The 23,531-nt window shown below is 41.9% G+C and overlaps 1 protein-coding gene across 2 annotated transcripts in view; it reads left to right on the top strand.

Moving 5' to 3' along the window:
* Positions 1–23,531, top strand: part of TRAPPC3L (trafficking protein particle complex subunit 3L) — a gene marked incomplete at both ends in the record, with an annotated part of 50,373 nt that overhangs the window by 3,519 nt on the left and 23,323 nt on the right. For both annotated transcript variants that reach the window (XM_084622051.1, XM_084622052.1), the window contains 2 exons: positions 759–856; positions 11,420–11,519. In XM_084622051.1, the coding sequence (XP_084478177.1) occupies positions 759–856; positions 11,420–11,519 (198 nt within the window). The remainder of the gene's footprint in view (positions 1–758; positions 857–11,419; positions 11,520–23,531) is intronic.

Genomic DNA, 23,531 nt, shown 5'->3' with positions numbered 1-23,531 from the left:
GTCAGAATAAAACTCTTCAGTTCAGGAATCTGGAGGTGCAATAGCACTAAGAATGGAATAAGAGCTACTGATGAAAAGAATTTAAAATATTGGCCTCTTATTAGATATCTGAAAGAGAAGGAGAAGACTCTGGGACTGATTCTCATCCGCTTCTTCTTGTCATTTACACCTGTGCAGAACAAGTGCAAAGTGGGTGTAAAGTGCTACTGTTCTGAACTGACCACTTTCTGTATCTATTTTGCATTCACTGTGTGCAGATGTAAATGACAAGACTCAGAACCATTGTGCCTTTTTTATTGCAATTGAATTTCACCATCCAGGTTGCTGCTACTCTTGTAAAAGACCTAATACTGTATTGCTTCAATAATCCTGAATGCCATTAGTCTTGGATTTACTTTTTTGCATTATAACTCTTCTTCCTTCCAAAATTCAAACGTGATGCTACAGTCATAAAAAAGAATGAGATTAGAAATACCACAGTCTTGCAAATGGTACTCCATGCATGTGTAAGGGGTGTCTGCACAGACCCCTTTGCAATACTGGGGCCTAAGTGAGGGGTGATAATAAAGTAAGGTATACTGAATCCACACCCTGGATATCACTGGCTGTGTGTCCATAGACAGAAGGTTCCTATAAAAATAAATGTTGGGCTTTTTATTCCAAGACACTGTATGAAGTTAGGAGGAGCAATAAGAGTTTGATCCTAGTTTTTTCATTCTCAAACCATATACACCCTCATTTTCCCCTTTGTTTGACAGAGCAGAGAACTCTTTGTGCTTACTTATGGAGCTTTGGTAGCCCAGCTGTGTAAGGACTACGAAAAGGATGAAGATGTGAACAAGTATCTAGACAGAATGTAAGTAACAAGTTTATTCTGCATTACACATCCAGTTTAGCATTAGTGATGTCCACCTACTTGTATATTTTCTTCCATCCTCTTATTGTCTATTATTTGTTGAATAACAGAATTGTATTTGGGACCATGCAAAGTACAAACGAAGACAGAGTCCTTGACACAAAGGCACTTACAATAAACTTTATCACAAGGTGGTTCAAGAGAAGAGCCCCGTGTCCTGTGCAAGCTCCTAGAACCCATCAGCCCGGTACAGACCCCCTTTGATGATTATTTTCCATGGACATTCTAGAAGATAAGTGGAATGGCAGGAATGTTCACCATGGCAATGAATTTTAAACAAATAAGCTCTTTGGGGGCAGGGGTGGTCTTTTTGTTCTGTGTTTGTACAACACCTAGCAACAATGGGGTTCTGGTCCATGACTGGGGCTCCTAGGGATTACCATCATAGAAAACAATACATAATAATATTGTAGAAAATTTGCCAGAAGCAATTTTTGAATTAGTTATCAACAAAACCTGATTCTAAGAGTTAAGTTCATCCATTCGGAAAACAGAAACATACCATGTGACCGACACATCCAATCAAAACAACTAGAATTTTGAATATCAGACACACAATAAACTGCTTGCAAACAAGTTACAGGCCAATAGTTATTCACAATAACTATTCCAGACAGCACCTGCTTGAGAAAATCGTGATTTACTCACAAACAGAAAAAAAATCAATAAAACTCATTGAATCGATCACTTGATATTAATTCTTCGCCCAGCCCCAATGAGTATCACGTGTTTCAGCACATTTGATGTAGGTTCTTTGCAGGTTCTGTGGTAGAAATAGGAAAAGGTTCACACTGGGAGGTGTGGAGTCCTACTTTACTTCTCTCCTACTACATGAGCTTTTTCCTACCAAATTGTACTCTTTTCCATTTGATGAACAAACTCCTCCCTGGGTTAACACCGTTGGTTTAACATCATTAACACAATTATATACATTTAGCCCCTTGTGCTTTTACTCACGTTTTTGCCAGCAGGGCTATTTTGATTTACTTCTCTGCTTATGCAGCACTATCAGTGAAGATGAAAGCAGCACAGCTTTGGAAGCAAAGTTTATAACCTAGGAGGTCCCATACGCATAGATATAATAATATGGCTGTTGCATTTCTGTTACACACAGGTTGTCAGACAGCAACTTGTCACTTCAGTTTACAGATTGTTTTATGGATCTAAAGGTTAAACTTAAAAATAACCTGAGCACTCTCTGGTATTGGTGAGGTACATATTTTAATAGCGGCTAATGAAATATTTACTAGGGCACCAGTAATGGTGATACTCAGCTAAATGTGCCAGCAATAAATAAATATTTCATGGCTTGCCGGTACATCACACAGTGTTCTTCTGAACCTTAGTCTTCCAGAAAGCTTTTTGTTATAACATGGCATTGGCTACGGTATAGGCTTCTTGTTATAGGGCCCAATCTGAAATCGATGGAACCCTTTCCACTGACTTCAGTGGGCTTTGAATAAGGCCCATAATGAACAGTGAAAGAGATTCAGAAACAATTAAGTTTAAATGGATATAGAAAAAAATCAATGAAAGCATTTCTGAGCTTGGCCCAGGTGCTTGCATTTACATTCATTAATTTTTCCTTCTACAAAGCCTCCTGTACAATATTTGCCATAATTTAGGAATGGAAGGATTTTACAAGCTTTCATCCTTTTTATATTGTCCATCTTATTTCTCTGGAATTTCAGTTCTGTGTGAACAGTGTAACTGAATTTAAATCTAGTGAAATGGAAAATGCGTTTTGCCGAACTGCAACTAATTTTGTGCAGAAGTAGCATAACAGAGACTGTGGCTATTCTTTTATGGTGATGGGAGATCAAGAAGAAGGAGCATATTACGAGGAGAAAAGAGAGACAAGAAAGTAGAGAAGGAATTTCAGAGGAGGAATGAGAGGAGAAGGAGAAGAGAAGGGAGGATAAAGAGAAGGGGAGTGGAAGAGAATGGGGAGAAGGTATATAATGATAGAAGAAGGACAACGGAGGAGGGACAACAGAAGAGGAAGAGAAGCAGGGGTGGGAGGACCTACTCATTTCTTCTGTGAGCCATTTCAGAGGGATTGCAGGGGACAAGACTTCTGCAACCTGCAATTTCTGTGGCAGGCAGGTGAGCCAAGATGCCCAAGACAAATTGGACTCTGGCCCCACCTGTTGGGCAACCCAAGTTATGTGACATGATGGGGAAGAACCTTTTTTCTCAATAAGAGACTACTGAAACACCCTTGATAAATACATTAATACCACAGTCATGTCAGGACTCAGGGAGTTCCAAGTATAAGGGGTTGGTTTCTTCAATTATTATGTAATTATTTTTTGCTAACTAATTTGTTGTTTCACACATGCTTCAATGAACCTAAAATTGACAAATGTCACTGGAAGCAAATGTCAAGAAAAGCATGAGTCAGTCCCTCAGACTATGCATGGGTATGTCAAACCTCCATACTTAGAGCAATGAGACTACTACTAAATTCCCTCTAAGCTGTGGGGTGTGTGTGTGCGTCTCTCTCTCTCTCTCTCTCTCTCTCTCTCTCTCTCTCACACACACACACACACACACACACACACACTGTGTGTCTCTGGCTCACACACAAACTGTGTGTGCTTGTCTCTGTCTGCATCTCTCTCACACACATCCACACCCACCCACTGTGTGTGTCTGTCACACACACCCAAACACACACAGAACGTGTTCTGTTTCTCTCTCTCTCTCTCTCTCTCTCTCACACACACACACACACACTGTCTTTCACAGTCACCTCCCAACACATACTTGTATTATTATTGTTGTTACTTCTTAATACTTCTTTCAAAGTGTTATTTTAGTTTTTTGACTGGTCTATGCATTTCAAAATTTTTATTTCTCTCTTACACTTAAATTTAATTATTTCAGTAGTGAAATCTAAAATGCCTAACCTGTCCTGGCTGGAGTAATTATCCCTATGGTAACTTTTTAAAAATATATATTATATCTAGGTTTTTTTGTTTCTACTGGTGGTGCACATGCACACATTACCTTGATATGGTGCACATAACAAAATTCATTCTGCACATGGATAGAAAAAATTAGAGATAACATTGGTCTACCAGTGTCATCACATTCCCAACTGGCCAAGCTGTATGCTCAGTGTGTAATGGCCTTCTCAGAGGAATCCCTTTAGAGATCCTACTTCAGAGAATGACACGGGGAAAGATAGCACTAACCATGGTTAGGTTTTAGTAACGACTAGATAGTAGGACGTGATTCTCATTTACATTAAGGCCACTTTATACCATTCTAGTCATACAAAGAGGCCCTAAAGTGAGCATGTCATAAATATAAAGGGAAGGGTAAACCCCTTTGAAATCCCTCCTGGCCAGGGGAAAGCTCCTCTCACCTGTAAAGGGTTAAGAAGCTAAAGGTAACCTCGCTGGCACCTGACCAAAATGACCAATGAGGAGACAAGATACTTTCAAAAGCTGGGAGGAGGGAGAGAAACAAAGGGTCTGTGTCTGTCTGGATGCTGCTCTTGCCAGGGGCAGAACAGGAATGGAGTCTTAGAACTTTTAGTAAGTAATCTAGCTAGGTATGTGTTAGATTATGATTTCTTTAAATGGCTGAGAAAAGAATTGTGCTGAATAGAATAACTACTTCTGTCTGTGTATCTTTTTTGTAACTTAAGGTTTTGCCTAGAGGGGTTCTCTATGTTTTTGAATCTAATTATCCTGTAAGATATCTACCATCCTGATTTTACAGGGGGGATTTCTTTATTTCTATTTACTTCTATTTTTATTAAAAGTCTTCTTGTAAGAAAACTGAATGCCTTTTCATTGTTCTCAGATCCAAGGGTTTGGGTCTGTGGTCACCTATGCAAATTGGTGAGGCTTTTTACCAAACCTTGTCCAGGAAGTGGGGTGCAAGGTTTTGGGAAGTATTTTGGGGGGAAGGACGCGTCCAAACAGCTCTTCCCCAGTAACCAGTATTAGTTTGGTGGTGGTAGCGGCCAGTCCAAGGACAAAGGGTGGAATATTTTGTACCTTGGGGAAGTTTTGACCTAAGCTGGTAAAGATAAGCTTAGGAGGTTTTTCATGCAGGTCCCCACATCTGTACCCTAGAGTTCAGAGTGGGGGAGGAACCTTGACATGGTGGCACAGTGGTGGGATTAACCTGAAATCATTTTGAGATCCAGTTGAGATTTTTTGAACTAGAAATACAGATTTTAAAAAGGAATTTTTAGGAAGTCCAGAAAGCAGCTTTGAAACTGAAAGCAGCTTGGTTTCTCTCTGCTTTGTGGCCAAGCAGAGACAAAAGGGGATTATCTTGTGAATTGCAGGTTTTCTTTGCCTGGAGGCAGGGTACTTAACTCCTGCAGGGAAATTCACAGTCTTCCAACCCAGAGGTTTTTTTTTCTTTTCTTCCTAAAAGTAAATAGGGGGTGTGTGTTCTACCCATTTGCTTTTTCTTTGGGCTGGGTAAGCAGGTTTCCAAGTAGTTGGAGGTTTTTTGCTTTAATTTGGGCCCAGAGCAGAGACAAGGGAATTGTCTTTTTCTGTAGGCTGACAGTCACTATCAGAGAATAGGTATTCTATTCCAGCACAGCAAAATTTTACAGCCACGTTTTGTTTGTTTATTTCTAAACCTCGGGTGTAAAGTTAGTTAAAAACAGAGAGGTTAGAATGACCAAATCCTCAGCTCGACTACAGCTGGAATTAGCCAAATTTCAGGCTGAGGAAAAACAAAGGGAACATGAAAGACAGATAGAACTCATGCGGCTGGAGAAGGAGGTACAGGAGGCTGCCCACAAGAGGGAAATGGAGGCAAGGAAGCATGTGGAGGAGAAGAGGGAAAAAGAGAGGAAGCATGTGGAGGAGGAGAAGGAAAAAGAGAGGAAGCATGTGGAGGAGATGGAGAGGATAAAGGCCCAGCAGAATATACCAACAAACCCTAGCAATCCTTCTCCAGGTACCACTTCCCATCCCAGAAAGTTCCCCACCTACAAGGCAGGTGATGATACTGAGACCTTCTTAGAAAACTTCGAAAGGGCCTGCCTTGGGTACAACATCTCTACTGACCAATACATGGTAGAGCTGAGGCCGCAGCTCAGTGGACCCTTAGCTGAGGTGGCAGCTGAAATGCCTAAAGAACACATGAACAAGTATGAACTGTTTAAATCCAAGGCGAGAGTCAGAATGGGGATAACACCCGAGCAGTCTCGTCAGAGGTTCCGAGCCCTAAGGTGGAAACCAGACATGTCATTTACCCGACATGCCTACCACATTGTGAAACATTGGGATGCCTGGATATCAGGAGCAAGTGTTGAATCTCCAGTAAATTTGCCCTTCCTAATGCAAATGGAACAATTCTTAGAGGGTGTTCCTGAGGAAATAGAAAGATACATCCTAGATGGGAAACCCAAAACTGTAATTGAGGCAGGAGAGATTGGAGCCAGATGGGTGGAGGTGGCAGAGAAGAAGAAAACTGGTCGCAGCTGGAGCGGAGACCAGAAGGGACCACCCCAGACCACACCCTATTACCGGGGGCCGCCCAAAGCCCCACCTACCTCCCAAAGAACCCTCCAGACCCCTTATCGTCCCACCACCCCGTTCTCCAGCAACCCTCCTCGCCCCAGTGACCCGTCAGCTGGACGATGTTTTAAATGTAACGAGCTGGGGCATGTAAAGGCCAACTGCCCCAAGAACCCCAACAGATTACAGTTCATTGCACCGGAATCACACCAGAGGTCCACAGGCCCAGATACCTCCCAGATACCCTTGGAGCGGAGGGAAACTGTGAGTGTGAGCGGGAAGAAGGTCACCGCATGGAGGGACACCGGAGCACAAGTGTCAGCTATCCATGCTTCCTTAGTGGACCCCAATTTAATCAACCCAGAGATCTAAGTGACGATTCAACCCTTCAAGTCCAACTCTTTCAATTTGCCTACAGCCAAGTTGCCTGTCCAGTACAAGGGCTGGTCAGGAATGTGGACTTTTGCAGTCTATGATGATTATCCCATCCCCATGCTGTTGGGGGAAGACTTGGCCAATCATGTGAAGCAGGCCAAGAGGGTGGGAATGGTCACCCGCAGCCAGGCTAAACAAGCCGTGAGGCCTAGCTCTGTTCCGGAAACTTCTATCAGGACCCAGTCAGAGGTGATGGACCCGGACCCCAGGCCAATGTCTGCAACAGCAGTAGTGGATCCAGTCCCAGAGACCCAGACGGAACCAGTCCCAGAACCGGAACCAGCCGAACAACCAACACCAGACCCCGTGTCAGCACTGAATCCAGTACTTGCAACCTCAACACCAGAGGGCCCCACCGAACCTGAACTGGCAGCAGCCGATAACCCGACACAAGAGGCTCAGCCGGAGCCTGAATCCCAACATAGTGTACCAGCGGGGAGCGGTTCAGAGTCAACAGAAACAGCTCCACCCCCTATATCGCTTCCAGAGGGACCAAGCCTAGGTCCACAATCCCATGAGGAACTGATGTCTCCAGCATCAAGGGAACAGTTCCAGACCGAACAGGAAGCAGATGAAAGCCTCCAGAGAGCTTGGACGGCGGCACGGAGCAACCCACCGCCTCTCAGCTCTTCTAATCGATCCAGGTTTGTTGTAGAAAGAGGACTTTTATAAAAGGAAACTCTTTCTGGGGGACACCATGAAGACTGGCATCCTCAGAGACAGTTGGTAGTTCCAACTAAATACCGGGCCAAGCTCTTGAGCTTAGCCCATGATCACCCTAGTGGCCATGCTGGGGTGAACAGGACCAAAGACCGTTTGGGGGGGTCATTCCACTGGGAGGGAATGGGCAAGGATGTTTCTACCTATGTCCAGTCTTGTGAGGTGTGCCAAAGAGTGGGAAAACCCCAAGACCAGGTCAAAGCCCCTCTCCAGCCACTCCCCATCATTGAAGTTCCATTTCAGCGAGTAGCTGTGGATATTCTGGGTCCTTTTCCGAAAAAGACACCCAGAGGAAAGCAGTACATACTGACTTTCATGGATTTTGCCACCCGATGGCCGGAAGCAGTAGCTCTAAGCAACACCAGGGCTAAAAGTGTGTGCCAGGCACTAGCAGACATTTTTGCCAGGGTAGGTTGGCCCTCCGACATCCTCACAGATGCAGGGACTAATTTCCTGGCAGGAACTATGAAAAACCTTTGGGAAGCTCATGGGGTAAATCATTTGGTTGCCACTCCTTACCATCATCAAACAAATGGCATGGTGGAGAAGTTTAATGGAACTTTGGGGGCCATGATACGTAAATTTGTAAATGAGCACTCCAATGATTGGGACCTAGTGTTGCAGCAGTTGCTCTTTGCCTACAGAGCTGTACCACATCCCAGTTTAGGGTTTTCCCCATTTGAACTTGTATATGGCCGTGAGGTTAAGGGGCCATTGCAGTTGGTGAAGCAGCAATGGGAGGGATTTACACCTTCTCCAGGAACTAACATTCTGGACTTTGTAACCTACCTACAAAACACCCTCCGAACCTCTTTAGCCCTTGCTAGAGAAAACTTACAGGATGCTCAAAAAGAGCAAAAAGCCTGGTATGATAAACATGCCAGAGAGCGTTCCTTCAAAGTAGGAGACCAGGTCATGGTCTTAAAGGCGCTCCAGGCCCATAAAATGGAAGCATCGTGGGAAGGGCCATTCATGGTCCAGGAGCCCCTGGGAGCTGTTAATTATCTCATAGCATTCCCCACCTCCAACCGAAAGCCTAAGGTGTACCATATTAATTCTCTAAAGCCCTTTTATTCCAGAGAATTAAAGGTTTGTCAGTTTACAGCCCAGGGAGGAGACGACGCTGAGTGGCCTGAAGGTGTTTACTACGAAGGGAAATGTGCTGGTGGTGTGGAAGAGGTGAACCTCTCCATGACCCTTGGGCGTATGCAGCGACAGCAGATCCAGGAGCTGTGCACTAGCTACGCGCCAACGTTCTCAGCCACCCCAGGACTGACTGAACGGGCATACCACTCCATTGACACAGGTAATGCTCACCCAATTAGGGTCCAATCTTACCGGGTGTCTCCTCAAGCTAAAACTGCTATAGAACGGGAGATCCAGGATATGTTACAGATGGGTGTAATCCGCCCCTCTGAAAGTGCATGGGCATCTCCAGTGGTTCTAGTTCCCAAACCAGATGGGGAAATATGTTTTTGCGTGGACTACCGTAAGCTAAATGCTGTAACTCGCCCAGACAACTATCCAATGCCACGCACAGATGAACTATTAGAGAAACTGGGACGGGCCCAGTTCATCTCTACCTTGGACTTAACCAAGGGGTACTGGTAGGTACCGCTAGATGAATCTGCCAAGGAAAGGTCAGCCTTCATCACACATCTCGGGCTGTATGAATTTAATGTACTCCCTTTCGGGCTGCGAAATGCACCCGCCACTTTCCAAAGACTTGTAGATGGTCTCCTAGCGGGATTAGGAGAATATGCAGTCGCCTACCTTGACGATGTGGCCATATTTTCGGATTCCTGGGCAGACCACCTGGAACATCTACAAAAAGTCCTTGAGCGCATAAGGGAGGCAGGACTAACTGTTAAGGCTAAGAAGTGTCAAATAGGCCTAAACAGAGTGACTTACCTTGGACACCAGGTGGGTCAAGGAACTATCAGCCCCCTACAGGCCAAAGTGGATGCTAGCCAAAAGTGGCCTGTCCCAAAGTCAAAGAAACAGGTTCAATCCTTCTTAGGCTTGGCTGGTTATTACAGACGATTTGTACCGCACTACAGCCAAATCGCTGCCCCACTGACAGACCTAACCAAAAAGAAACAGCCAAATGCTGTTCAGTGGACCGGAAAGTGTCAGAAGGCCTTTAACAAGCTTAAAGCGACACTCATGTCTGACCCTGTACTAAGGGCCCCAGACTTTGACAAACCGTTCCTAGTAACCACAGATGCATCCGAGCGTGGTGTGGGAGCAGTTTTAATGCAGAAAGGACCTGATCAAGAATTCCACCCTGTAGTGTTTCTCAGCAAAAAACTGTCTGAGAGGGAAAGCAACTGGTCAGTCACTGAAAAAGAATGTTATGCCATTGTCTACACTCTGGAAAAGCTACGCCCATATGTTTGGGGACGGCGTTTCCACCTGCAAACCGACCATGCTGCACTAAAGTGGCTTCACACCGTCAAGGAAACTAACAAAAAACTTCTTCGGTGGAGTTTAGCTCTCCAAGATTTTGATTTCGACATCCAACACATCTCAGGAGCTTCTAACAAAGTGGCTGATGCACTCTCCCGTGAAAGTTTCCCAGAATCAACTGGTTAAAATCGTCCTTGAGATGTGGAAAATATTGTTAGTCTTTATGTACTTGGTAGTATATTTAGAGATGCATGTGTCTTATTAACTCTGTTTTCCTAGAGCTCCAGGAAGAAATCCCAGCCAGTGTTTCACCCTAGCTGAGATTTGGGGGGCGTGTCATAAATATAAAGGGAAGGGTAAACCCCTTTGAAATCCCTCCTGGCCAGGGGAAAGCTCCTCTCACCTGTAAAGGGTTAAGAAGCTAAAGGTAACCTCGCTGGCACCTGACCAAAATGACCAATGAGGAGACAAGATACTTTCAAAAGCTGGGAGGAGGGAGAGAAACAAAGGGTCTGTGTCTGTCTGGATGCTGCTCTTGCCAGGGACAGAACAGGAATGGAGTCTTAGAACTTTTAGTAAGTAATCTAGCTAGGTATGTGTTAGATTATGATTTCTTTAAATGGCTGAGAAAAGAATTGTGCTGAATAGAATAACTATTTCTGTCTGTGTATCTTTTTTGTAACTTAAGGTTTTGCCTAGAGGGGTTCTCTATGTTTTTGAATCTAATTACCCTGTAAGATATCTACCATCCTGATTTTACAGGGGGGATTTCTTTATTTCTATTTACTTCTATTTTTATTAAAAGTCTTCTTGTAAGAAAACTGAATGCCTTTTCATTGTTCTCAGATCCAAGGGTTTGGGTCTGTGGTCACCTATGCAAATTGGTGAGGCTTTTTACCAAACCTTGTCCAGGAAGTGGGGTGCAAGGTTTTGGGAAGTATTTTGGGGGGAAGGACGCGTCCAAACAGCTCTTCCCCAGTAACCAGTATTAGTTTGGTGGTGGTAGCAGCCAGTCCAAGGACAAAGGGTGGAATATTTTGTACCTTGGGGAAGTTTTGACCTAAGCTGGTAAAGATAAGCTTAGGAGGTTTTTCATGCAGGTCCCCACATCTGTACCCTAGAGTTCAGAGTGGGGGAGGAACCTTGACAGAGCATAAATTATATCTGTGCAAACTTTAAGACCCCTTTTCATGACACATGAGGTACAGGCCTACTTTACACTGGCAGTGTGATGTACAGTGGCCTTAGTGTATATATGAATCAGGCCCAGTAAAATCTCCATGTCTCAGAATACTACCTCATTCAGGGGCCACAGCATTTTTCAGACCTAGTTCATGCAGCTGCTTTGCTCAGAGAAAGAGTGAGACTAGAGAGAAGAATGAGGGGAGGAAACAAAAATTGTTCAGCTTTGCATGTAACTTTCTTTTCTTTGCTTCAGGGGGTATGACATTGGTATAAGGCTGGTTGAAGACTTTTTGGCTCGCTCTGCTGTGAGGAAGTGCCGTAGCTATTCTGAAACTGTAGACGTGATTGCACAGGTAAATAAGATTAAAGTAGCTAGACTTTGGTATCCTTTGATGTCCTCAGCTTCTGGGAAGACAAGACTGGCCTCATCTCCTACCAATTCATTCCAAAGCAGAATTAGCCCGTCTACCAGTATGCTTAACTCTCCAGTCTGAAATGAAGGTGCTACAAAGCAGAAGAACAGGACAGTATGGTGTTCTTCATTTTAACACAAGCTCTCCTGGTGTTAACCAAATCAGTTCCCTTATTTAGAACTTTTTACATCCAGCTAACAGCACACAAACTTAAGTCTGCTCAGAGCGACAGCAGCAGCAGTTCTGGGTCCTGGCCTGATAAGCTCTCAGTGTGCTGTGATACTGTGTGAATTGTCAGCCTTTGAGCTCTCCCACTACATTCAAAATACTAGCAGTAGGTCCACGCAGATAGGACAATGGAGTTCTAACCAAGAGCTCGATACAGCTAAATACTTAAGCATGTGCTTAACTTTAAGGACCAACCTTCCCATAGCTCCCTTATGCAGCACTGGCTTTTACCTATATTGCGATGACTCAGTGGGGCTACATCTCTTGAGGAGACATTGGCTCTCACTAACATAGAATCACTGATGTTTTATTTCAGCCCAGAAATGCTTGAAAACAGGACATTCAATATAGCAGGTCCATATTCAATCACTAACCCTTTTGCTGGATCCTAAAATGAAAAACACGTCTCCACAAATGAGTCATCATAACAAAATACTGGTTCAAATAGATAAAATTCAAATATCTACACAGAGGGATGTTAACCATATGAGATTATGTGAGTAAGGCAAGCAGGACTTGACACCATGAATATGTTATCTTTTATACCCCCACACTGAATGCAATTGTTTTATTATAATATAAAGTTACAGTTAACAGCTTTTTAAAATATATTTAACAACAACAACAAGCACAGAGACATCTGTCAAAGGTCACACTCTAACACTCAGGTTTGCACAGATTGCTGAGTGTGTAAAACAATTATTTATGCAGGAGACACTCAATGTACATTAGTAATTACAAATATACTGTACTTATTTTTACTAATGCACTGGTATGCAGTCAACATGCATATAACTTCTCTGTCTCCTTCCAAATATTTTAGCTAGATATCACACCTCTTCTTTGTATCTGAATGAACAGTGTGTACAAGATGGCCAATGTATATTGCCTTGTGCTAAGTGCATTTCAAAAGAATCAGGTGATAAAGATATTTTATGATTCCTGTTCCTTTTTGAGGGATGTGTTTGAATTATTCAGCTGTATTTCTACTCTTGGAAGCAGCAGAAAGACACAAACTGAGACATCTTATTTTCCATGCATCTGAGGTACCAGTCACTGCACTGTCTGAGCACCTGGCAATCTTTTATATATTTATCCTCATAACACTTTTATGAGGAAGGGAAATGCTATTATCCCCCTTTTACAGATGGGGAACTGAGACTCAGAGAGGCTTACCCAGGGTCACACAGAAAATCTTTGATATAGTAGGAAATGGAGTCCCAGTCTCCTGCACCCCTGACTGGTGCCCTGAACTCTTGGACCACCCTTCCTCCTCACTGATTGTTGACTTAAAAACATCCATCATATTATTCAAATTATTGTCAGGCATATTTGAACTTGTGAGAAGTAGAATCACATTTTCTAGGTGTTGACTGGAGTTTAACGTAGCTAATGTCCAGCATCAGTTTGAAAATTTACTGTAAGAAATATATTGGATCCTTGTTAAATATATACTGATTATACATAGTGATTATTAAAAATGCTTGGATCATGCAGTAATGGTAAACAGCTTGGTACTAAGGCCTTGATCCTGCCGTCAGAGCCATGACAGTATATCCTTGTGCTTGTGTGGAATCTCACTGCTGTCAGTGGGGTTCTGCACTATCACAATGGCCTGCTCACATACACCCAATTGTAGGGGTTGAGGCCCAGGTACTTATCCAAATGGTCGTCAAGACTGAAGCTCTTTTACTGGCTATTCTAAATGGAAGCAATCACAACGGATAGGGAGGACATTTCCTGCTAATGTCAGGCTGGAGGAATAAAGGGTCTGAAGTGAAGCCCAAAAATATTAAAATGAAAAGTAAAAAATGAAGTAGTTACCTTTTTATTTGTTGACAGATTAGTTCTCCCGTATATAGGGGTAATGCTGCCGGGAACAGGATCTGTAAGATTTCTGCCACCAAATGGTGCAAAGCAACCTGGGCAGACCTGCGACTCAGTCGCATTATGTGAAAAGTCATTTTAAATGGTCTCTATTGTAGTGAGAACACGTTGTAAAGAACAATATAAAGGGAGAGCTTGGCTTTTGGAACTTTAATGGGATGGCACATTTTAATGGCAAAATACATTCAAATAAAACCTTCTTCCTTCGCTCCTGTACTGTGCTTGGGAGGCGTTTGCTTGGTGAAAGCTGAAGAATTTCTTTGGCATCAGACTAAGGCTCCTGTTCAGCAAGATACTTAAGCCCATGCCTAACTTCAAGTCCCGTCAACTTCACTGGGACTGTCCAAATGCTTAAGAGTTAGGCATACACTTATGTACTTTGCTAAATCAGGGCTTGACAGCACTTGTGCTGACAGGAAACGTGGAATAGTTTTGTCACGCAGTTTGAAAAATGTAACAGTTAAGCTATTTTAGATTGTTTTATTTGTTGACATGCTCTCACAGAAAAATAAATATTGGAAGAAATACCAGCCCCTTAGTTCATTTGATGCACAGCAGCTTCTGCCTTCCCCCACACATAACCCCAGTACTGCATTGGACCCATTATCCAATTACAAGATATTACAAAAGTTTTAGCAGAGTGCAAGGGCAAATGCTCTGAGTGCCAGAACTCTTGGGATGGAGACCTCTGCCTGTGCATATCATTTTTGTGTATTTTTAGACTTGATGAAAATTGCTATAATGTAACTTTAGGAAGAAACTGGGGTTTTCTGCAAAGGGAAGACTCCATGGAGGAAGACCCATCTGTAGTGGCTAAGGTTCCCAATTTTGGTTGGACATATTCCTGGAGGTTTCATCACATGACATAATCTTTAATTAAAGATTAATAAAAAGGGTCTAGAGGTAATCCCAGCAATTATAGACCAGCAAGTCTAACGTCAGTACCGAGCAAATTAGTTGAAACAATAGTAAAGAATAAAACTGTCAGACTCATAGAAGAACATAAATTGTTGCACAAAAGTCAACATGATTTCTGAAAAGGGAGATCATGTCTTACTAATCTATTAGAGTTCTCTGAAGGGGTCAACAGACATGTGGAGAAGGGGGATCCAGTGGACATAGTGTACTTAGATTTCCAGAAAGCCTTTGACAAGGTCCCTCACCAAATGCTCTTACGTAAATTAAATTGTCATGAGATAAGAGGGAAGATCCTTTCATGGATTGAGAACTGTTTAAAAGACAGGGAACAAAGGGTAGGAATAAATGGTAAATTTTCAGAATGGAGAGGGGTAACTAGTGGTCAGTCCTAGAACCAATCCTATTCAACTTATTCATAAATGATCTGGAGAAAGTGGTAACGGTGAGGTGGAAAAGTTTGCAGATGATACTAAACTGTTCAAGATAGTTAAGACCAAAGCAGACTGTGAAGAACTTCAAAAAGATCTCACAAAACTAAGTGATTGGGCAACAAAATGGCAAATGAAATTTGTCCCTCGGCCCACGCCGCTTCCAGCAGCTCCCATTGGCCTGGAGCAGCGAACCACGGCCAGTGGGAGCCGCAATTGGCCAAACCTGCAGATGCGGCAGGTAAACAAATTGGCCCAGCCCCCCAGGGGCTTTCCCTGCACAAGCGGCAGAACAAGTTTGGGAACCACTGTATTACATTATAATAGGAATAGATCAGTGAAAACAATACAAGTAACATTCCATTAGGTTTCATGATGTTCTAACACCTGAATATGCTCTCCCATTAACACACACTTTGATCTAGGGCATGTATACCGGGCATGCATAATGTAAATGTAAAGTAATAGTAAACAACAAGATTTAGATAGGTGACAACAATATGATCAACATCTCCTCTGATCTCTGTTAACACACAAGTGAATTGGCCTGACAGTATGCTAATACACTGCACTCCTTTGATATTCACACATAAGTGAATTGGCGTATGGCACTGGCCTGAGCTGGTCTGTCAGCATCATAGCATCTCATAATTATAGGAAAAGAACAGGGTCTGACTAATGGTGTTTACCAGCTTGCAAAGAAAGGGACACTGTCCCTACTCCTCACAAGCCCTCCTTATTGAACACTTTATCCAGTTCATGTGCTTTCCCCCTCCATGGTAGGTGATTCCATTTTAAGAGGTAGGGAGTCCAGGGTCGTTGACTGGAGAAGGACCCTCTAGCACTGCCGTGGGGATTGGCGAGGGCGAGGGAAAAGCTGGGAGGCAGTCCAGAGGTGCAGGCCCTTTGCACACATGGTTTATGTCTCCAAGGGCAAACCTCACCTCCCAAAGGAACCTATCCATTGGAAACTCCAGCAGAGGAAACACGTAGGGCTCCCTGTCCTTTGTATAGGTTTCCCCGGCCTAGAAGATGACCTAGCCCTTAGTTGTTAATATGCCTATGACTTATAGTTTTCAGTACCAAATCAGATTCTTATTTTGTGAATGGTCTCTTTTAAATTCCTTTCATAGCCTTAAGAGAGATTTTCAGCTGTTGCATATTGTGATGCCTGCATGATCTTTTTTCAGAGAATAACAATTAAGCAGAATTTTAGAAGAAAAGATTGTTTACTAGGTGTTTTATTTCCATTTTATCATTTGGTGAGGTAAATTTATATGAGGCTTAGCCCAATTATGACTGCTTGTAATGATCCATAATATACAGACAGTGATCAGCAGCTAAACTAATACTATAGATTTAGCAGCATAGACTAGAACCCATTCATCTGTAAAACACCAGTTTCTTTCTACTCAGTGAGCTAACATTGTTCCACTTGCTATCTACCCATCAAACAGGCATTGTCCTTTTCAATCCAGCAGAGGGCAATATACACAAATCATACAACCTAGTACATTAAATATGTGTAGGTGTCCAAGCAGTTGCAAAAGGAAACCCAAATATACATTAAGAAAAGGTTGATCTAAATCATATTAAAAAAAAAACAACAAATCTCTGATGGACCTAATATAAGCAATATATTACAATATTTCAAACATACACATTCCCCAGACTTTTCTATGTCTGTGGCATGTAAGTGTTAAATCACTTACATTTTAACAGTCCTGAGGACCATCTGGTAGCTTTTGAGCCTCAGTTCAATTGACCCAGATGGCCACCACACAAAAATCACCTCTATAACTGGCACTAACTGGATCAATTTGAAAAACAAAATAATTCTCATACATACAAATAAAACAGTTAGGGAGACCCAGTGACAAATGAGAAGGGTGCAGCAGATGCTATTTCTGTATTTGCCTAAAGCTGGTATGCCTCTTGACAGTAACAATGTGTCCCCACCAAAGTAGCACTACCCATATTGCCATTTTACTTCCAGCCCAATCACACTGTGGTCTCCCCAGGCAGTTTTTAATTTGACAGGGTAGAAAATCTATAAACATTCAATTAAAAAAAAATACACAAACTCTGAGATTCTTTTATAGTCAAAGTTATGAGACTCCGTTACATTTTATAAGAAACAGGGGGAAAAGTAGTACGTTTCCATGACTGGGAGAAAGCAGTGGACCTGCAAGTTGTGCAGAGTTCCAGGAGAATACACCTGGATTCTCATATTACTGTCATGTCAAATGTTAAAAGGGAAAAGAAAACAACCAAACAAAAACAATTGGTAAACAAAACACTCAAGTATTACTCAAGTTGAGTAAAGGTGGCAAAATCTCAGCCCAAATGTTTAGCTGAAGATACTGATTGTGCAACATGATAGAAACTAAATTATGTGACGTGTGATCCTTTCTGATATTTTGGCATCAAGGACAGTTCCTGAGCAATATCATAAATGATGTGACTGATATGGAAGGTCAGGAATCACTATATCTTTCATGTTTCAGAGTAGCAGCCGTGTTAGTCTGTATTCGCAAAAAGAAAAGGAGTACTTGTGGCACCTTAGAGACTAACACATTTATTTGAGCATAAATAAAGTGACTCATCGGATGCAGTGAGCTGTAGCTCACGAAAGCTTATGCTCAAATAAATGTGTTAGTCTCTAAGGTGCCACTAGTACTCTATATCTGTCATGTTGGCCATGAAGGGACTAAGGCCCAGATCCTTAAAGGTATTTAGGTACCTAAGCCCCATTGAATCAATGAGAGTTAGGTGCCTAAATACCTTTGAGCATTTTGGTATACCTGCTCAAATGGAAACACAGAGAGGATCTCTTTTGCATTCACTAGAGCTGATGTTGCCAAATACCCTCTAAAAAGTCATAGAGCCAAAGTCACTCACTGCACACACTTACTATGATCCGTTGGTGTCTGCAAACCATGTTACTAAAGCAACAAGCACACATCTCCCCTGTGATATAGTAGACAAAACAGACACCTTTATGTTGCATAAAGCAACTTCAGGTGGTCAGCACATGAAAAGAAGAGTGTTGTGAAGTCCCTCAAATCAGCCTCTGGGCCTGGTCACATTTTTCTTTGCTTGTTTTTCTTCTCTTCTTTTTGTGTGATGCATTTCCCTTTGTTTTTGCTGTGTTTTCAAATATTAGTAACAGATGTGAGATGATTTTTCTGGTTTTACTGGGTATTTGAAGTTACTCAGAGTTCTGCCTATTTAAAAGGGCCTGATTTATTCTTTCCCTGTTTTATTGTATAGTACAATTAACCAAACAACACAAATATAAGTAGAGAAAGGCTAACTTTAGGAACAAGGGAAAGGACTCTATTTTCCTCCTGTTACAGGGTCTACTATCAACTGCTATCAAGACTATTTAGCATACTAACAGAAGGAGTCTCTAGTAGCATAGTCTCAAGGAAGAAAATAAGATTAAGACACTGACAGACTTCTGAATCTTTGTTTACAAAATAGCAGTTTAATGTTCTTAAATGTCACTTTCAAACTTAATGTTCTGAAAATTCTGGAAAAAAGGTACAATTATAACCAGCACAACAATCTGAGCACTGGTTTTCTACAGAGTTCTTGATGTATATATAATCAGGAATGTCTCCAAAATAACCAGAATGTAAATGGAAATGAAAGGAATTATCTCAGGTAAATGCAATCAATCTGCTAGTTTAAGTTTACACAGCTTTTTGCATTAACTGTTTATATAATATGTTAATTCCTCAGGTCATTATCCAGGCTAAAAATAACAGGCCAGGTACTTACATTTTTAGCTGGTATATCTAAATGCACTGATTGACCCTGTAGATTAAATAAACTAAGTCAGGATCAATTATTATGATTGTTAGAGCCAGCAATCATTTGGGGACAACATTATGTAGCATTATGGCTCTGATCCTGCACTCTTTAAGAAAGTAAAACTGGAGCCTGCAGGATCAGGCCATAACTGTTAAATGCAAGTATAAATTGGGAAGAAATTAAACAAAAGAAGCAGCTTCAAATGAGATGCACCAAAACAACTTGCTGTGCCAACCCTATCATAACTGCTGACGGACAGAATTTAACACAGCCACTTAGTGTGAGTGGGGATTTAAAAACATTAGTCTAGCAATTCAGACACCAGTAGCTAGATATTACTGCTAATTTGAACTCAGTTGGTATGGGGCCAAAAGAAAGAGATGATCAGCTAAAGTAAACCCTTCTTCCACCAATTTTCCATGCTGTGAAGTGAATCCCTATGTCATGGGGTTCTGTGACAGAACATATTTGCTACATGGCTACCACTGGAATGGAAAAAAGATGCAACGACCCTCATAAAAGTAAAAGAATAACTCGCTTTCTTAAAAATCCAATGGATAGTCCAGTCACTGATTGGCCAGACAAGAAAGGGGAAAAAAAGGAAGAAATATATTGAAAATAGAGATGAGCCAAGGAGACGATGTGCAAGTCTGGATCCAGATCCAAATTAGGTTCAGACTAAGGTTTATAATTTGGGTTTGAGGATGAACTAGGCCAAGTTCTGAAATCTGGTGAACTCTTCTTGGGAGATTTTGCTCCATAAAATCAGATATCCTACAACTGATCCTGTAAGATTTCAAACACCACGGGTCGCATCCAAACTAGATCTAGAAAATAGGTGCCTGGTTTTAGATACAACCCAGATCAAAATTATAGGGCAATTTGGATGCTCAAATTTGACTCTAATCACGTTCCATAAAATTTCAGAGGGCTAGTACTTGTCGTTCTGGTTTGGATCCATCCAATTCAAAGTAGAAAAGATTTTTTTTAAATGAACTTGGCCATGAATAGAACGAGAAATAAGGAAGATTGCACTTCAAAACATTGCTAAAATTGTATTCTTTCTTTCTCTGACGGATAAAACAAAGATGATGATTGTAACTATGTTGCAGTCAACTATGGGAAATCTGGAAGTCTAGCCAAGCTATGCTTGCCACAGGATATGAGGCAGGGGCAAAGGTGACTTGAATCCACCTTAACACTTCTCAGATCTTGAGAACACGTAAGGGCCCAGTTAACCCCTGGTCAGAGTCAGAGCAGCCTTTGAGAGACTCTAATCTTCCCTGACTGCAATAGCCCCCTATTGGCAGTTTTGGTAACTCAGGCACTCTGGCGACACTCCCTCCTGCTCTTGACATTCCCCTTGAACCAAGGGTTCTAAACAGTGGTATGGGGTCTCCTATATCAGCACTATATAGTTGGCAAGTCTTCCATACAAAGTCTCATACTGGAAGATAGTTTGAAAATCACTTCTGATGGAATATTTCTTGCAGTAGCCTTCTGTAAGGTTGTTTCCTTGTATTCCCCTATCTATCTATATCCATCTGTTGACTCTTGTCTTATACTTAGATTATAAGCTCTGAGGGGCAGGAACTGTCTTTTTGTTCTGTGTTTGTACAGCACAGTGGGATTGTGGTCCATGACAGGTGTAATGGAATGCCAAACTGTATTATACTGTTCTGCCACTAGGTGGAACTGTGTATAAAATACCTTATTTAAAGCTAACCTTAGCCTTAGACATACCTGGAAGAGCATTAAAAGATCTTATGATGAACACATCGGTTACAAATAAGCAAGTTCTATGACCAGTCCATATCTGGTACAGGAACATAACATGGTGTCAGAAGTAAACTAAGAACAGAAATGGAAGGAACAAAACAACAAAGGTTGCAGGATCTCATTAACATGCCACTCTTCAATGCCTCAGAGAACTTCAGTTTTGGTAAACCTTCAGAATGGACAATCTGAAAACAATATTTTGTCAGATTTTGCATTGCTACCAAGCTGTGCAATGAAACTGGAGATATTCAGGTATCTTTAATTTATGCTATAGGGAAGCAGGCAGAGCATATCTTTAAATCCTTTGACTTTACTGAAGACTGTCACAAAGATGATTTGAAAGGGTTCTGGCTATGTTTGAGGCATACCTTATATCTCAGAGAAATGTGATTTATGAAAAAACATGTTTCCATCAGAGAATGTTGAATGTTTTATAAGAGATCTGCATACAATGGCTGAAAACTGTGATTCTGGGAATGCAAAACATGAAAATATCAGAGAGGGGCTGGCTATTGGATTAATAGAAAAAAAACTTTTCACAGCTGCTACAATGGAAGAGAGATTAACTCTAGCTACAGTTACACAGAGAGTTACTGTGACCTGGTGAGGCAGCAAAACCTAAAGCAACAGGACAAACTTGAAAAATCTAAAACTAGCTTAGTAACTGTAAACAGACACTTGAATGTTAAAAGTCATTATCATAAAACTGCTGAGGCAAGGAGAGAGAACTCCTAAGCTAAAAAGGACAAATTCCACACTACATGTACAAGGTATGGAAAAAGCCATATCCCAAGACGTGATGAATGTCCAGACAAGGCACACAGTGCAATAAATGCATGAAATATGGACATTTTGCAGCAGTTTGCCACACCAAAGCCGTCAGAGAGTTGACTCATATTACAGACAATCAAGAACCAATTTTTCTGGGACCTATAACTTGCGATGACATAGAGGCTGCCTGGACAGTGAAACTGAATAGTCATTTCAAGACTATTGACTTTAAAATTGACTCAGGAGATGACGTTACAGTCATCTCAGAAGGGACTTACAATTACCTTCAATCCCTCCCAGAGCTGAAGTCACCGGACACAGCTCTGACTAACCTTGGAGGTACTCTTGAACTGCATGGGTCAGTTCGCCACAGAAACAACTTACAAAGATAAATGTCCCAACAACAATGAAGTGGGTGAAACCAGACAATCACTACTTCCCCAAATGAACTCACACAGGAAAATGATAAAAGATGAAAATGACCTATGGTCTGTGGTTGAACACTTTTCACCAAGTGATCACTCTATACTGCCACAAGTACGCCTATTCTTTTTGTATTATACTGTTTTGCCACTAGGTTTCACTCTGTGTAAAATATCTTATTTAACGCTAATCTTTGAACGGGGCTCCGAAACGCTACATAATAAATAAACAAATAAATCAAAAAATTATTGCTTTTCAGCCTCTGAGAAAGGGAAAAATGCACATGAACGGTTGTTTGCTAAGTAGTAAATTGCAAATTGAAGTACTGTACTGCAAGCAGTAATGAGAATTGTATTAATCCAGGAAATCCGCATTGGCATGCCAAAGCCTTTCTAGTATCATATTGCATCCAAACAGTGCTTAAGGAAAAGTACTTGGGAAGAATGAAAAGTATACCAGCAAAATATGTTATTCTGGCAAGCAGCCTTTTCCCTTCTCAGCAGTTTATTTATTTATTTATGTATTTATTTATTTTTGGTCACTTATAGTCCTGCTTTCTGATCTGAATTCTAATGTCATTGTTTGAGCTTATTTATCGCTACCATTCTTCACTTTGGACCCATTATTCATATATATGGTCCAGTATGCAGTGTTAGTGAAAAGTCCCTACTAACATATATTGCAGGGATTCGCCGTCCCCTGGCCAATGGGGGCTGTGGGAAGCAGCGGCCAGCACATCCTTTGGCCTGTGCCACTTCCTGCAGCCCCCATTGGCAGGGGACGGCAAACAGTGGCCAGTGCGAGCTGCTATCGGCCAAAGCTGCGGACTCTGCAGGTAAACAAACTGTCCTGGCCCGCCAGCGGATTTCCCTGACAGGCCGCGTGCCAAAGGTTGCTGATCCCTGATATATTGGGATGTCAAAGCAAGCTATTTTTTATTTATAGGCATTTCTAAGGCTTAAACTACACTACAGACTTCTGTCAGTATAACTATGTCACTCAGGGGTATGGAAAGTGACCCAGTTACATCAAACCTAACACCTGGTGTAGACAGCACTATGTTGAGAGGAGAGGTTTCTCTGTCAACATAGCTACTGCCTCTCATGGAGGTGGAGTAACTATGCTGACAGGAGCTCTCCTCTGGTAGCGGCTCACTAAAGCGTACTGCGGCGTTTTAAGTGTAGACCTGCCTTCAGCTACTCAGTACTGTATTTAGGCATCTTACAAATGTTAATGAAGTGAGTTTTCAACAGTTAGGAAAGGTCTTGTGGTTAAAGAATGGCCTGCTAGGTTGGGGTGTGTGTGTGTGTTCAATTCCTTGGTAATCCTGAACAAATCACAATCTCCATGTGAAAAATGGCACACTAATACCGTCCTATCTTACAAGGATGATAGCATGGTAAATTCATAAATATATGGGAGGTGGTCAGAGAGGTCCTATTATTTCTCCAATTTTGCATATGTGGAAACAGGCACAGGGAGGTTGACATTCAGTTTTGTAAAATATCCTCAATTTTGCGGAGTCAAAAACCTCTTCCTCATGAGGATGGCCTGGAAGCGAGCACTGTCCCAACCACAGGTTGCCTTATTTCACCCTGAAAGGAACTAGACAGGGTAGCTTTCATGAACATTGTGGCCAGACACACCCTGGAGTGAAAATATAAGGCTAATTCCTTAGCTATTAATTAGATTTCTTCAA

The sequence above is a fragment of the Lepidochelys olivacea genome, assembly GCF_965140295.1.
Source record: "Lepidochelys olivacea isolate rLepOli2 genome assembly, chromosome: 3".
Classification (NCBI taxonomy): Eukaryota; Metazoa; Chordata; order Testudines; family Cheloniidae; genus Lepidochelys; species Lepidochelys olivacea.
Note: the sequence above shows the minus strand (reverse complement) of the source record. Positions and strands in the feature narration are given on the sequence as shown.